Consider the following 15,764-nt stretch of genomic DNA (forward strand, 5'->3'; position numbering starts at 1 on the left):
TAGCCGCGAATTAAATTTATACAAAATGCTTGAAGCAGGCTCACACACTGGCAGGATATACACGCCAATGAATTGCAAATCCGGGCCAAGCATTCCTCGCGCTTGTTGCTGCTGCAGTGTCTACGCAACAGCTGCAATTCATTATAAATGTGATTTTCCCGCGAGCAGCAAAGGGCGTGGAAAACTTGCTGAAATTTTCCGCGCTATTTTCGAGCTCGTTGTCCGTGCCAAGCAATCCGGAGCCACATTTAACACAACGCAGCACAGCGCGGCGCAGGAGCGACCCGAACCGAACCAAGGGAGAACAAGTTTTCCCATTTTCACGGGCCGCAGTGTGTGCTCGGCATACCTTTGGTTTGCTGTGGCACACAGCACATCTTGAGTGCTTTATTGTTATGTTTTAAAATTCAATGAATTCTAAAAATGTACCACCCTGTGTCCCAGGTATCTGGTTGTCTGGTTGCCAGCGACAACGACAACTACAAGGATAGCGACAAGTCGACAGAGCTTGCAGCCCGGGCATTAACAATAGCAAAGTGTTTTCTTTCCAACGGCCAACAGCGCTTGGCTACCAGGCTACGGGGCTTCGGAGCTACGATCTGACGTTCTTATCTTTGCAAGCCATATGGGCAAAGGTAGCGCACAGACCCAGAAACAAGGTCAAAGGCCGTCGACGGGCGGCGGGCGGCGGGCGGCGGACGGGAGCCGGCTGGACAGAGACAAATGGATGCAGTGAGAGTGGAATTCAAATGAAAATGCAAATGCGAATTCAAACCAAACGGTGCCAGAGACAACACTGATTAAAGGCAGCCGAGCATAAAGAATAATGTATTAAATACACTTTACATATTGCAAAACTGTAGAGCTGTGACGCATAATAAAGGGGAAAACGAATCCTGAGCTGCACGTCCTGCTGCTCGTCTTCCATATCAGTCCTTTATTTGCAATAATAATTTCAATTGTTGTCAGTCCACTGACTAGAAATTGCACAATTCATTCGTGGGAATATATTGGTATGCGGCAGAAGGGCCTGCGGATGGCTTTTTGGTTTTCAAATAGGACAGCAATTGTAATCTGAAACTAAAACGAAAACGAAATTGGATTACTTTGATAGCCGCTCCCCGTATGGTTAAGGGTATTCTACACTGCGTGAAAAGTATGCCACTGGCTTTTAGATGATAAGGATCACTATCCAAGTCTAAATAAGTCGGTAGGACCGTCATTATCCTGGGAACTATAAGGGATAGAAGGTTGGCATTAAGAATGCGAACTTGATGCACGCCGAATATTGTCACGTCCGCACTATCGCTAACAAGGTCGTCGCCAGGCCATTAGCCAGGGGTGGCAGATAGTAGAATTCATCTTCCAACACTGGAAACTCTTAGTGAAAGCATCTAGCAAACAGCTTATGCATGGGAAGCAGGTCGATAGAAGTGGAGGCAGATTGACTAAGAGAATAAGAACAGTACATAGTGTAAATAAACAACGGGAAGCTACGTGATAGACAGCAAATTATGAAATTTGTTGAACATTCCCTTTAGGTCCAAGGGGGGCACCCTGCGCTACCCTGGCGACGTCCTTGATCGCTAACGATCCGACTAAAACTGTGAGGTCCATGGTTTAATGGAATTCCTTAATTTGTTTGTTACTTTTCTTCTATGTGTTGTCAGTTTCTATCAGGGAATCACTAGGTAAGTTTAGTGGGGTATGTCGCTTTATCTTTGAATACATCATCCTAAACGGATATAACAGAATGATCTATGTACCTATGGAACCTGAAATCCAGTCAGAAGGGTAGCGATCGTTTATGTGAATTCAGCTTCATTGTCTCTCTGAGTTGCCTGCCAAGGTGGAAGCCGAGGTACTACTACATTGTTAGGCACTGAAAGTTGAGTGTTATTAAGGACTAGCGGGAGACATGTTTATCTGCTACTTAGTACGCTTTCGCTCGTTTATTTCAATACTCCAGCATGATAAACACCTGTCTAACACCAAGAGGTGTTACCTGCTTTTTTATCCCTTGGTAATAAGTATGGCATCAAAGTGTTGAAGCTCGTGGGTATATCCGCTGTGTTTAGGACAAAATGAATTGCACCAAGCGTTACATCTCATGGCAAAGACCCAAGAGGTACAAGACACGTTACCTGTAAGTGTTTTCGGAAATAATAGTTTATTTATTATGGACAAAACCGACAAGGCGGACTTGATCGCAAGCCAAAGAGTCAACAAGGCTGGAGCTTGATAGCGACAAGATGGAAATAATCATCTAACACGGTAAGAATGATATAAAAAAGGAAGGATATTAACAGTTTTGGGCGGTTTGTGGGCATTAGAGTGAGTGTGGAAAACAGGTTTATGGTAAATCGATATAAATTTACAAGCGTAATAAAAATATGAAAAATATCAAAACATTTTTCAAAAGTGCGGTCCTGGCAGTTTTTGGGCGGTTTATGGGCGTCGCAACGTGAGGAAACAAACTATGTCAGTGGAATCTGCATGCATTATTCAAATTTTCTAGCAGTTATAGTTCCTAAGACCTCGACTTTCATACGGACCGGCAGACAGACGGACAGGGACATATCAACTCGGCTATTGATCCTAATCATGAATATATGTACTTTAGGTTCGCTTTCTTTTACCAGTTCCATACTTATTAATGGCTCTAGTATTATCGCTACGATTAAGAGGTATAAGACATCCCACGCTGCAAGAAGGCACTTGTAGCTAAAAAAAACCCTCAAACTGAAGAAGACCCAATGATATTGACAATAGTGCAGTCAAATATCTTCACACAAAGGAATTATGGCACTACTAATTATTTATAAAGAAATGCTATAAGTCTTATAAGACTTGTGTACTTCCCTATGCAATGGAAGCCTGCGCGGGTTGTCATGATACCCAAAGACGGCAACCCTCCAACGCAGATAGACTCATACCACCCAATAAGTTCGCTTCCACCTTTTTTAAGAGTCTTCGAACGCATTCTGCTGAAGCGATTGATGGAATTGTCTGTGCATCCTCTACACAACAGATATGACAGTTCCGTCCGACTTCAATTGTCTACAAAAGTCCATCTAGTCAAGGCGATATTAAACCCTAAATGGACCTATGCCTTATGCCTTACAAGTATGGGGCCTCCAAGCACCAACTTGACAGACTGAGAACTGTTCAAGCACGTGCTGCTCGCTTTGCTCGTCCGGGCTCCCTTCGTAAGTCACTAAGGGATCTCAAGATTTCTCAAATTGGTGATCAGATCAACTTTCACAGCAGCCGAAAAGCAAAAAAAATTGGCATCACACGAAACTCTTTGGCAAGTGATCTCGTCAATCTTCTCCCACTCCGACGTCTGAAGAAGACCCACCCACTGACTTCCCCACCCGTATTATCTCTTAAGCTGGTAAATATTCCGAAAAAACTATTAAATGTAATCTAGATAAGACTCTATGTACCATAATCTAACTCTCCTTCGTCTTGTTTGGTTTACAAGGCACTGAACGATTTCGACGCAAATAAATAGAAAAAAGTTTCTTAAAACACACAAAAATCACGTTTTCCCCGTTGTTTGCATGTTTAATGGCACTGAAAACGAAAGCTCTTCATTTTTTTCGTTCTCAAATTTTGTGTATGATAAATAACACGAAGTTAAGTTAATTTTACCGTATATGCATGTACATATGTAAATGTTATTACCAACAGGGGCTGTAAATCGTCCACTATTATCTTTTCTCCGCGGATGTCAATTTTGTCCATTTTCCAGAAACAAAAAAAACATTACTCAATGCACTCGATAAACATGAAAACGCTTCGGCATCCCCTCACAAAAGAAAGCGATGCATAAATTTCCTGCGCTCGTGGACAGGACAACAACGCGCCAGCTGCAGCAGAGGAGTCTGAGCCGGACCCGGACCCGGACCCGGACCGGACCCGAGACGACCTGTAATTATGGAGTTGGGCGAGCAACAGCTGCAAACGGATTGGATCCGGCGCCTGCGCTCCTGCAATATTAATTAAGCGCTAAAGGGGAATCCCGAAAAGTGAACGAGTTTCGGGTGCCAGCGCCAGCACTCACTAAACTTGACATTGACTTATTGTACCCGGAGGCTGGGCAACGGAGCCTTAGCCCTTGTCGGACCCAAAGCCAGCGCCGGACCATGTCAGCCAAATGAAGCCGGAGCACGAGACGTAGCCAAAACCGGACATATTGTGTAGGCCACAAGCCGAATGTCTCTTTCATGGCTGTTAATTTCCAGCTATTGTTCGGCCAGCCTCCCGTGCCTGGGCCCCAATTGAAAGCGTTGGGCATAAATTTAATTTTAAGCAATCACTGTGCCTGACGGCTCTTGATGTCCACGTTGTTGTTTCACGCACACATCAATGCAAAGTCCCCGAGCTTGACCATATATACGTCATCGAGATCGCTCCACCCTCCGGCTGTTCATTGTTGCAGTGGCCGCGCAAGCAGGCTGAATTATAATTTGGAAATGAAACGAAATCTCAATATACTTTAAAGTGTAGTTAAATACTTGGGTGTTTCGAAAACGATTGACCAAATGAACACATATAGCAAGAATCACTCTTCCAAGATTGTTTTGATCGAGTCCCCTTACTAGAAAAGTTACGAGCAAAAACTGTAATCTCCGCTAGGTGTGCACGTTCGAAAAAAACCCTATGTTCTCGCCTTTTCTGTTTTTGGAGTTTTAGTCAGGTTTGCTAAATTGCTGCATTGACAGTTTACGGCAGTCTGTTGGCAATATAACGGAACTGGCTTTTGTATGAAATAAATCTGCACAGCACTGGTAGCAGTGATCGTGAATGCTTCATCCCAACTTTACAGTTCCATAGATCTTGACGTTTATACAGAAGGACGTACAAAAGACTTGGACATATCGACAAAGTTAATGATTCTGATCGAAAATGCTTCCTTGTAACAAAAAAAATCAGTTCATGTTTTTATTTTAGTATTTAGTATTGCCAAATTATATATAAATATAATATTATTATGAAAAGAATTTTGAAATTCTCGCCACTTGAGTATAACATTTTTTTGTACATTTTTTGAGTTGTCTCTAATTTGAAAAGAATTTCAGCCTTGTTCCTCGCACAACAACTACCTGAGTAACGAGTAATTGATATGCGAGAAACTTCAATAAAGCGTTTTGCCTTGTTTTTGCCTCTATTTTTATGTCTTTCTCTATCGGATGTGACAAAGAGTTCAAGGAGGGAACTTCGGTCATGAAGGTCAACGACAGGCACGACTTTTTTGGCGTGTACTACGCCATTCCCTAGTGCTATTGTCGTAGTTGTCGCGGCAGTTCATAAAGCTCGCGACAGCTGCAAGTGACTTGTGGATGCTCCTCCGGCGAAGAAGGAGTCGCGAGCGAGGGACGGGATGGTGCAGTTCGTTCGACTGCACTTCATTATTTTGCTCATTTCCTTTTAACGACATTATCAATGGCTATTTTGCGCCATTGTTTCGCATTGCATAGTCTATTGTCCCAGCTGGGATGTCATTTTATTTGATTTTCAATTACGTTTAATTAATTAAGTGTAAATGCGTTGACACACCCGTCCACACAGGACAGGCACACACGGCAAATGGGGTCCTGAACCGAAGCTCAATGTGACAAATGGTGCGTTAAAGAATTGTTTCATGTTTTGTGAACGTCAGCATGTCAACCCATTGAAGGCAAACGAGGCATCTCATTGCGTTTGAGAAACAATGGGATGATACCACTAATAATTTGGGTGTCACTTTCGAACATTGTATTCAAACTCGGTTAACATACCTAACTTTATTTTAAATACCTCAAACATTAAAATTCCAAATGATGAAAAAATTTATAATATATGTATGTACATACATGTATATCAAAATAAAACATCTTTTGACTAGGAAACAAACTAGTGACAAATATTCACAAGAACTGAAATCAAAATTTTGCGACGAAAATGATATTCGTTTGATCTTATAAATACTCCATTAATTATATATTCGTTTCTACTAGAACCTTTTTTCCATAATAGAATCGTATAAAGAATATAAGCTAATAATATTTTTACTTTTAATTCTACTAATGCCTGTTACTAGTAAAGTTACAGTTGTCTTGTCCAAAATATTTTTGGTAAACCAAATAAAATTGGCAAAATAAATAATAAAGGGAAATTAAACATTTTTCAAAAGGGTGTCCGTTTTGGGTGGATGGTGGGCGTTAAAGTGGGCGTGTCAACCATCAGAAACAAACTTACGCAGCGTAAGCTTTACTACAATTTGCATGCTTAATCTCAACTTACCAACTTTTATGATTGGTAAATCGACCTGGCTAGTGATCCTGATGCTGGGGAACTCAACTACATCATTATTTTTTATTTTTTACAAAGTAAATGCGATGCACTTTTCATGTTGCAAATGATTCATTGTACTTTGTGCACTTTTTACCCATTAGATAGAGTAGCGAAATCGTCTGCCTTTTCTGAAAGGGCAAGGCAGAATGTATGACAAAAAAAACAGGGGATTTCGCATTGTCTAGTTGTATTGCATGTTAATTTAAGTTTATTTCCAACAGTTTCTGCCATTTTATTTATGCATAACCCTTGCTGCCACTGTAATAAATTAATTACAAAATTGTCGCTCCATAAAAAGATAAACAAATGCAAACGAAAGAGTTTTTCGGGGCCGGGTTGAAAGGAAAGCAGTGCGGAAACACAGACGGCACAAAACGCAGAAACAACAAGAAAACATTTTTATGAGCTTGAAAACGGAACTCGAAACTTTGGTCCAACGGGAAAACGCACTCGAAATAAAAGCAGCAGCAGGACGACAAAAAGCGCAGCAGAAAAGGAGCCGTAAAGAAATTTGCTGAACATTTACCGAAAATTCGCACAAAATGAGTGAGAGTGTACGAATAATTTCAAAAGTTATGCTGTCTGTATTGCCAACAATCGCTGGAGCTGTCACTGAAGAATTTTCCACGGAGTTAATATATGTTATGAGTCATTTTCCGTTCAAGCACCGTAAAAACAAATATTATTAGTACAGCTATGACCTGAGCTCAGTTATAAAAACCCGGGCATTCTCGCACTTTGAGTGATGTTCATATGCTGGGTCTGTGAACAGAATCTCAGGGAACTGCACTTAATTCGAAATTCCTTAAGTTGCTCCAGCTGCAATTCGCAAATTCGAGTTTCTCGACTATCAGATACCCGTTACTCCGCTAGTGGAATTGCGAACAAGACATTGAACTTTTTTCACCAATCGATAGAAATAGGCAAAAATAATAGAAAAATTAAGGTAAATAAAATAAAATTTCAAAAGTGTGGGTGTTGCAGTTTTGGGTGCTTTGTGGGCGGTAGAAAGGGCGTTTCCAAAATGATTTTGGAATTCTGATAGAAATTGGCGAGACTAAGAATAAAACGAAATAAATTAAAACACTCATCAAAAGTGTGGGCATGAATGTTTTTGTAGGTTTGTGGGCGTTAGAGTGGGCATGGCAACATCAACAAATAGACATACACTGCCTCTATGTCTCTGGAATCTGCATGCGAACTCTTAGCTTAATCTAGCTATTATATTATTATTAGTTACTTTTATTATATAGTTACTCTTCCTCATTAGAAAATATATATATATACTAATATACGTATAAATATATGTATGTTACCTACTTTCAACAATTCCAATATACCCTCGTACTCTACGAGCAACGTGTATAAAAATGTGCAGGGGTTTCTGAATTGTGCAGAAGTAATAGGAAAGGAATTTGTCTTTGACTAACCCAGCATAAACGCGAACACGTTTGGCTTAACATGTTAGGCTCCGTCGGTTAGCGTTTGCTGCTCGGAAAAGGATGAATCTACATATGTACATACGTATGTACGTATGCACTACGCCCCCCGAGAGTTGGCAGACAATTAGTGGGTGGAGAATTTTCTCAATATAATCGGATGATACGCGGTGCAACTTAAGCAGGATCGGCCATGCCGACTGCTAGGTGCACTACCCAACACTTGAATTATTTAATATACTGCTGTGGATTAGCGATTTCGGATTGGGGGCGGCACGAAAGCTAACCAGCCAAGATCCATTAACCAATCATTCATGCAGGTTAGCAAGGCAACTGTCTGCTAATTACACGAATCAACTTCAAATTCATAAAAGTGCATATTAAGAGGGCACTCTGGTTGGGAACTGGCTTTCGACTTAGGCAGACTGAAAAACGTTGCGATTTGTATGTGTTTAAAGAGAAGAGGAACTCAAAAGTAAAAGTTTTTTAAGCTCGCATTTTTGGAAACACTTATGAATCAAACACCATGAGGTATTGCCCTTGGATTTCGCCGATGAGGTTGGACTTAATCACTTAAGTTTAAAGAAAATGAAAATAATCGAAGTTAATATAATGAAATCATGATATTAAACTTTCTTTTTTATCCATTATCATGTGAGGTGTACTTGATATTTGTTAGTCAAGACTACTTGTATGTTTTTCAAGATAGTAGCAAATATTAACTTTATATTAATTCTGTCTTGCTCCAATTTTAGATCGTATAATTTGAAAGGGTATCAGAACTTGGCGTGTGAAAAAAAAAACAACACTAAAATAAGGACGTCACTGCCCCCGCATTTTTTTCGCTTTGTCTGTACAACCAGACGTACTTTATGTTGTTTATGGAAGGCCACAATTCGTTTATAGAAAATATGCCAACGGCTCTATTACGACTCCTCGAAAAATTTACAGTCTGTTGCTTGGCGAGAAATGGAGAAGCGCTTTTTCCGCTGCCTTTCTTATTTTCGTGTGTGCACTCTTATTCTCCGTTTCGTTTTCTGAAGGTTTTTTCGCTTCAATCCTGTAGTTGCGGCCAGGCCAAGTCTGGCTGCAATTATGACTGCTCGCACTCGCTGAAGTCCTTCGTCCTTCGCCTGCTCCACGGTTCCCCCTTTGTGGTCGCTTATATGCCTTCTTTCGTCCATTTAATGTGTTTTGCAAGTTTTTGCTTTTTGTGTTGCACCGTTTTTTGTGTGCTGCCTCGTTGCTGATGCTGCTGCAGAGCTTTTGTTTTTTAGCCGGAAGTTGCTCAAGTGTTAATAATTTCATTATTTCCGAAACGCCGCACCCACACATACTGACTCGCACGCCCACACATGTACATGGACACATATGTGCGCATTACGGCTCCGAAGGGCAGGCAGTGCTCCTCCGACTTCGGACATGGACCGTTCTACCCTACTCAGTCGGATCGGGGTATTTGTACTTCAATATGCCAAAGTAATCGTTCCGAGATGGGCATCGACTACCCGTTGGATATTTCATTCACAGGCTAGCACACACTTCCATTTCCACTGTATGGTGACTTTTGGCGATATTCCAGAATATTATATTTGGATTAATGATTTTATTTGTGACTGTATTGTATTGACTGTTTTCCATTAGCATTGCAAGCGCAACATACCAAAACAATAAAGGACAAACCGCTGATAGAGGGGAGAAAGCAACCAACAATTATGTACTTAAACATATTAACTTAGTTATCCTGGTTATCGATATCATCATGAATATAAAAATACATCAAAGATCGATTTTAAAGTTGGTTGTTATCGAAATTATAAAGTATATAAAGCTTTTCTATAGTTGAGTAATAGAAAATAGGGCATTACCGCAGGTCCTGTCGACTCTGACATTCCAAGTCTATAAAAACTAAGAAAATTGCTGCATGTGTAATTTTTAGGTTTTTTCTTGAATGAGGCCGCGCTCAGTATTTTGTATGGTGTCTTTTTTTTTGTTTTCTTGACTTTAAATGTGTGGACGGAGAAAAATGTAATTACATACGCCAAAATAGCAGGTTGTGGGTGGGTAGACGGCTAAACTTAACCGGCTTGCAAAAAAGAAACGCTGTATGCAGTGGGGATAGCAAAATGTGTGCTCTACATCAAAGGATATAATTTAAGGGTCTTAAATAAATGAATACTCTGTCCGGTTTAATTTGAAACTTTTTTAATCAGCTTTAGTTATACCAGTGTGAGATATTCGTCAGAGTTCCTGCGCTAGTCCTTGCGGAAGATAAAAAGTGTCCGGCCAGTTAAGGCCTAAAGGACTTCAGCGAATCATATTTCGGTAACATGGCAAAGTGACCGGGAGAAAGTTTTGCCTCTTTTCACAAATGCTTCAAATTAGTTTCTTGTTTGACAATTATCCGAAATCAGTTTGTAACGAGGTAAAAAAAACTGGTGACGATCGCACTTTCATCATACATAAGTTCTGTTCAACTCGGCTATTGTTCTCGATCAAGTATAGTATCGAAACAGCTGTTTTGTTGCTTGTTGCACACTGTATCAGCGATCTTGGAAAAAACAAATTGACGATTCGTTGGTCTGGTGTATCTTGAGCAGTGCTCAGTAAGAAGTAAAATTATTCAAGAACATATTCGTTTTCAAAGAGAACCTATTTGTTTCTGAAAAGTACTTAAGGGTACAATAATTGTGATTACAATTCAAGACTTCTGGTCGCTTCTGAATGCGTCTGTCTCTGGAATCTGCATGCTTAGTCTCAACTTTTTAGCTATAGTTCCTAAAATCGAGACTCTCATACACACCTATGTACATGGCCTGATCGATTCGGCAATTGACCGTCAAGAATTTATATACTTTATTTATTATAATAATAATAATTTCTTATATAATAAAGTAAAGTAAAGTAAAGTGTCTGAGTGACAAACTTAATTGGAGATTAGCTACATTTGGCGGCTGTATGCTTCTCGCACCATTATCCACCGTTATCAAACACTGATGTTGAAACGGTCAGCCAAAACGACTCCGAAAAAGCCAAAAATAAAATCGCATCCCAACGCAACACTATTCCCCAGCATCCAACTTTGCAACGATCAAATGCTCGGTCAAGCTTTGTGGCTCCAAACGTACATATATGCTAACTGTATTCGTGGTTCTCACAGGATCAAGTTTTATCCAGCAACAACAACTAAGTATGACAGTTTCATTCGATTGGCAGCATCAACAGGGAACAAGGTCTGCAACGCCAGCAAAAAGTCCCATCTCGGCAGCCAACACATCATAAAAAAAGATCTCAACTACAGCCAGATCAAACAGCAAATTTGTTAGCAATCCAACGACCGGTCCTTGTGGCTCAAATTGACAGGCTTTTTCAAATGTTGGGAGTTATCTCAAAAGTGTTATCACAAGATTTTGTATGAACTTCTGAAGTATTCGATGGATTTCTAACAACTCAGATAAGTCTAATCGGTTCTTAAAAGTAGAGTGTTTTAAATAGAGTTCTTCCAGCTCTTTGGTAAATTAAAATGCCTAAGGTGTCGCAGTCAAAGCTACAACCGACAATGGGGAAATAGTTATTTCGTCTATCTATTGTTCACCAAACCTTAAATGTAATATTCAATAATACAAATAAAATTCCTAATCGTACGAGACTGACTCAGTCTGAAAAAGCTTCTATATGAGACCAAGTGTAATTATAACCGTAACGCATAGAGTAAAGGGGTATGCTAGATTCGTTGAAAATGAAAAATGTTTTGATAGTTCTTCATATTTTTATTAGTTTTTGCCAATATCTATCAAAATGACAGAAAAATAATTAAATTTCTCGTTCTCACTTCCACTAGCTGACTAACGGGTATCTGATAGTCGGGAAACCGGAACGGTATAGCATTCTCTCTTGTTATTTAGTCTAATTTTAAAGTGATTTTTTGTCACAATGCATTGCAATGGTTGATAGCTTGTATTTGTTGTATATGTCATGTGTGTACTATGTGCTTTATATATTTTTTATCAACATATTGGAGTCACCGTAGACATCCCTGAATCCTAATTAATTGAGCCGTATTACACGCCATAAAAAAAAACGAATTCAGTCAAAGGCCTGGTGGGTGTGCTATGGGCGGATAGTTGGATAGATATGTCGGCTATGCAACACACAGAGCAGAATAAACTTACCTGGAAGTTGAATATAAATGAAAACGTATCTGCCATCCCGTCGTCCCTCTCCTGTGTTTGTGCACATATTGAATGGAGAGGGGTACAAAAAGCGGTGCTGCATATGTGGGCAACATCGACCAAATGGTCCCAGTCGCGGCAGCCCCTGTACTTTCATGCCAAATAAGCTTTCATAAATAATGAAAAGCGCTACTGTAAATGGCGCTGAAACTTCGCAGATGTGTGCGAGTAATAGGCAAAGCGAACACCACGGGCAATAACCAGCAATAGCAACGAAGCAGGCGCAAATTAGCAACCGAGGATTACCGGCAATTATTTTCGTGTATGCATTTGCCGTCATTATTTTGATTGCTTCGTTTGCTCAGCATTCCTCCCGTTCCAGATTTGCAAGCTTGGCCACGAACGGGAGCGGTCCTGAGTGGAGGCCACCGGTGGGTGCCTGGTCAGCAGAAACCACATTAATGATAACCGCAATATCAAACGCATGACTGCATACCGAATAAATGGTTTATTTATATTTATGAATTCATCGTGTTTCGCTCCTTGTGGGGCTGTTACCTGGCAATGGGCGAGATGATCCATTAAAGCACTCCAGTCAGTGGGGGTAGTCTGACATCATTCAGTTTAAAGATTAACAAGAAATTACGCTACTCGCGGGAGAGTTTTCTAGCTAATATAACATTTTTTATACACTTGCAGACCTTATATTAATTTCAGATAGAAGTTTGGATCGCGTTTATACTTATATTCTCGATCAGTATCAATCAGACAGTTCGATATAGCCATGTCCGTCCGTTCGTTTCTACGCAAACTATTGTAAGATACAGGCCGGATTTAACCATTTGTCATATTGAGACCCTTGTCATAATCAGTAAATAAAAGAAAATAGAAAAATGAACCTTCGTTGTTTTTCTTGTTCATATAATTTTCGGGTCTCGACTTTTATACGGTCAAACGAGCTTGGATAACAAAAGAACAGAAGTCTCGAGAATATGTCTCAAAACGAACACGGAGGAACGTCCTTGAAGAATTTGACATCAGTAATGTCTAATTCGCATGATTTAGAGATAAACAAGAGAGAATGCTATAGTCGAGTTCCCCGACTACCAGATACCCGTTAGTGTGAATGCGAACGCGAAATTTCATCATTTTTCTGGGATATCGATAGATATTGGAGAATAAAATGAAAAAAAAATATTTAAAAATTGTTCAAAAGTGTGGGCGTGACCGGTTTGACCGCTTTTGGGCGTTAGAGTGGGCGTGGCAAAATGTTTTTTGGCAAGCCGATAGAAATTTACACGACTAATAAAATTATGAAAAAAATCGAATATTTTTAAAATGTGGGCGTGGCAGTTTTTGGCGGTTTTAGGCCGTTAGAGTGGCCGTGGCAAAAAGCTTTTTGTCAAATCGATAAAAAAATTTAAAAAACTAATAAAAATGTGAAAAAAAATCAACACATTTTTCAAAAGTGTGGGCGTGGCAGTTTTGTGCGGTTTGTGGTCGTTAGAGTGGGCCCGGCAACATGTGTTAAAAACTTGCGCTGCTTCTTTGTCTTTTTGTCTTTTTTTTTTTAAGAATTTCTCCGGTGACCCCTTCGGGATACCCTACTACCACGGGTGCATCAGCAGGGTTCAATTGTTTATCTTTTAGGCATTCATGGTTTTAATATTTTTTCCCATTATTCTTAACAATAATTATTCTTAAGAACATAGTATGCTTATGTATATAACTATAAAGTAGATATACGATTTAATATAAACCGTAATTATAATTGCATAAAAAATATTTCTTAGTGTAGTAAACGTAAGGAAGTGTTCTATTGACTATTATAATTTTGTTTTAGTTTGAAAATATCCAACTTTTTGTAATAAGATAAACCTTTGCTTATCTTCATTGGGAGCATTTTTTTCAAGAGCACTAAGAATATATTTTGTTTATCTAAAAGTTAGGCCTAATGTCTAGTCAATATTGATCTCTAGACCATCGTTCTCATCTCTAATCGTGATGAAATTGTAGTTAGCTAATAATAATGGTTTGCTAATAACATCATCAAGCCAGACTTCATAAGGATAACGAACAGTTTAACATTTTTTGTTTTACCAGGTTTCATTTATCTTCATAAGGGCATTTGTAATAGTTCAGCCGAAAGAATAACAATAATATATAACTCACTCAGGATTCCAACGATGAAGATCTCCGACGTGGGTCGCTGAAACATAATTAGGGGGTCTCTTTCCCTTTTCCTTGATAACTTAACGCAATCCCATTACACTAATCTTACTTGCTTTATGGGCAACAACCAATTCATTATCGATAAAAAACAAATCTTTCAAACAACTATACTCTATCTGGACTACTCTCTATCTGGCGCTGAGGCGCTCCTGGCTGAGACGCGTTCTATTCGCTGATGATACGCTGCCGGATCAATGCCTCCTCCTAGTTGTGGCAGCGCATCTGTGCTGATTTGTTTCCTTTTCGGTCTGGGAAACCCCTCCTAGGAGATCACCCTAAGAGTGCTCCTCGATCCCAAGTTGTAGGGTATTGCTCCCTTACTGTTTCTTCTTGCTGAGCCTCCTTTCCTCAATAGTCTACTACATGGGCTCAATCTGCGCCCGGATATTTTAAATAATGGGAGTTTCCTATTGGATTTTCCACTGATCCAAATCACTGGTTGCTGCACAACCTTTTGCGCCAGCAACGACAACGCTAAGTCCCGTGTAAACTGCGGCAGCGCCAACCAAACACGAGTTTTGCGATCTGCAGGTTGTTGACGGTTAAATACAAATACCAAATCTGCATCCACAAACACTCACCGTGTAAACCAAGCTGTGGCACTTGGGACACTAACACGTTAATAAATTTCTAAAAAATAATACGTATACCACTTCTCACACTTTTCATGCACAACTGTATGACGCTAGGTGGAAAGGAATCTTCCTGAAACTCTTCTGGTTCACCGATGGCAAAGCAGTCAAACATGACATCTGTCAAAGCTATCGATATTCTTATCGGTACGAGAACACCTTTAAGCTCTCTATCAATGGCTTCTCGATATGGTAATAAAATTCCAAAGTTGATCGATATCGGTTTAAGTCAAGACTAGACTAAATACTAGACAAAATCTGACCGAACTAATGTGGCTGAGTTAAACATTTCAAGCATTGTAATAGCTTCGCATTCGCTATAGCCGCCGCTAAATGATCAAGAATATAAATACTTTATATGGTCGGAAACTTTGCCTTCTGCCTGTTACATATGTACATACTTTTCAGCGAATCGAATATAGTATACCCTTTTACTCTACGAGTAACGGGTATAAAGACGAAGTCGAAGTATTGATCGCGCAGATAGAGAAGACGACAAGAAAACAATAAATATGTAACTAGAAAAACAAAAGAAGAAAATGTACAGGTTGAAAAGAAAAACTTCAAAATGGGTGTAAGCACTTTATTTTACGAGAAAGATTACCGCTGAGCGCGAGCTTAACAAGCGGGATGGCAAGAAGATGTTTAAAGTTTAATGTGAATCCTTAGGAGAAGCGAATTACATTTTGCCCGGAAGCAAGGTATTTCTTGATAAGGACTTGACATCGGGAAAACAAGTAAGACAGGGTTGCAGTACAAGAAGACAGTATAAACATATAAGCATATAAACATATGTATAAGAAACTGAATGTCATAAAACAGTAATAGGGTTCTTATGTAAGTTAAACGGACACACCTTGAAATGTCTAACATTAATCATGCGTTCCTAAGCCAAAAATCTAATAGAAATTAACAAGGCAGATGATAAAATCATAAATATATTTTTA

The 15,764-nt window shown here is 39.6% G+C and overlaps 1 protein-coding gene across 1 annotated transcript in view; it reads right to left on the reverse strand.

Annotated features, from left to right (window-relative positions):
- LOC6733173 (odorant receptor 42a) overlaps nt 1–14,963 on the reverse strand; it is a 162,750-nt gene extending 147,787 nt beyond the window's left edge. The window contains exons 1-3 of the mRNA XM_044922720.1: nt 14,846–14,963; nt 14,767–14,787; nt 14,126–14,710 (exon numbers count right to left, since the gene is read on the reverse strand). Coding sequence (XP_044778655.1) covers nt 14,126–14,171 — 46 coding nt within the window. The 5' untranslated portion in view covers nt 14,172–14,710; nt 14,767–14,787; nt 14,846–14,963. The remainder of the gene's footprint in view (nt 1–14,125; nt 14,711–14,766; nt 14,788–14,845) is intronic.
- Between the last annotated feature and the right edge of the window lie 801 nt (nt 14,964–15,764).

This window comes from Drosophila simulans, chromosome 2R, assembly GCF_016746395.2.
Source record: "Drosophila simulans strain w501 chromosome 2R, Prin_Dsim_3.1, whole genome shotgun sequence".
NCBI classification, from domain to species: Eukaryota; Metazoa; Arthropoda; class Insecta; order Diptera; family Drosophilidae; genus Drosophila; species Drosophila simulans.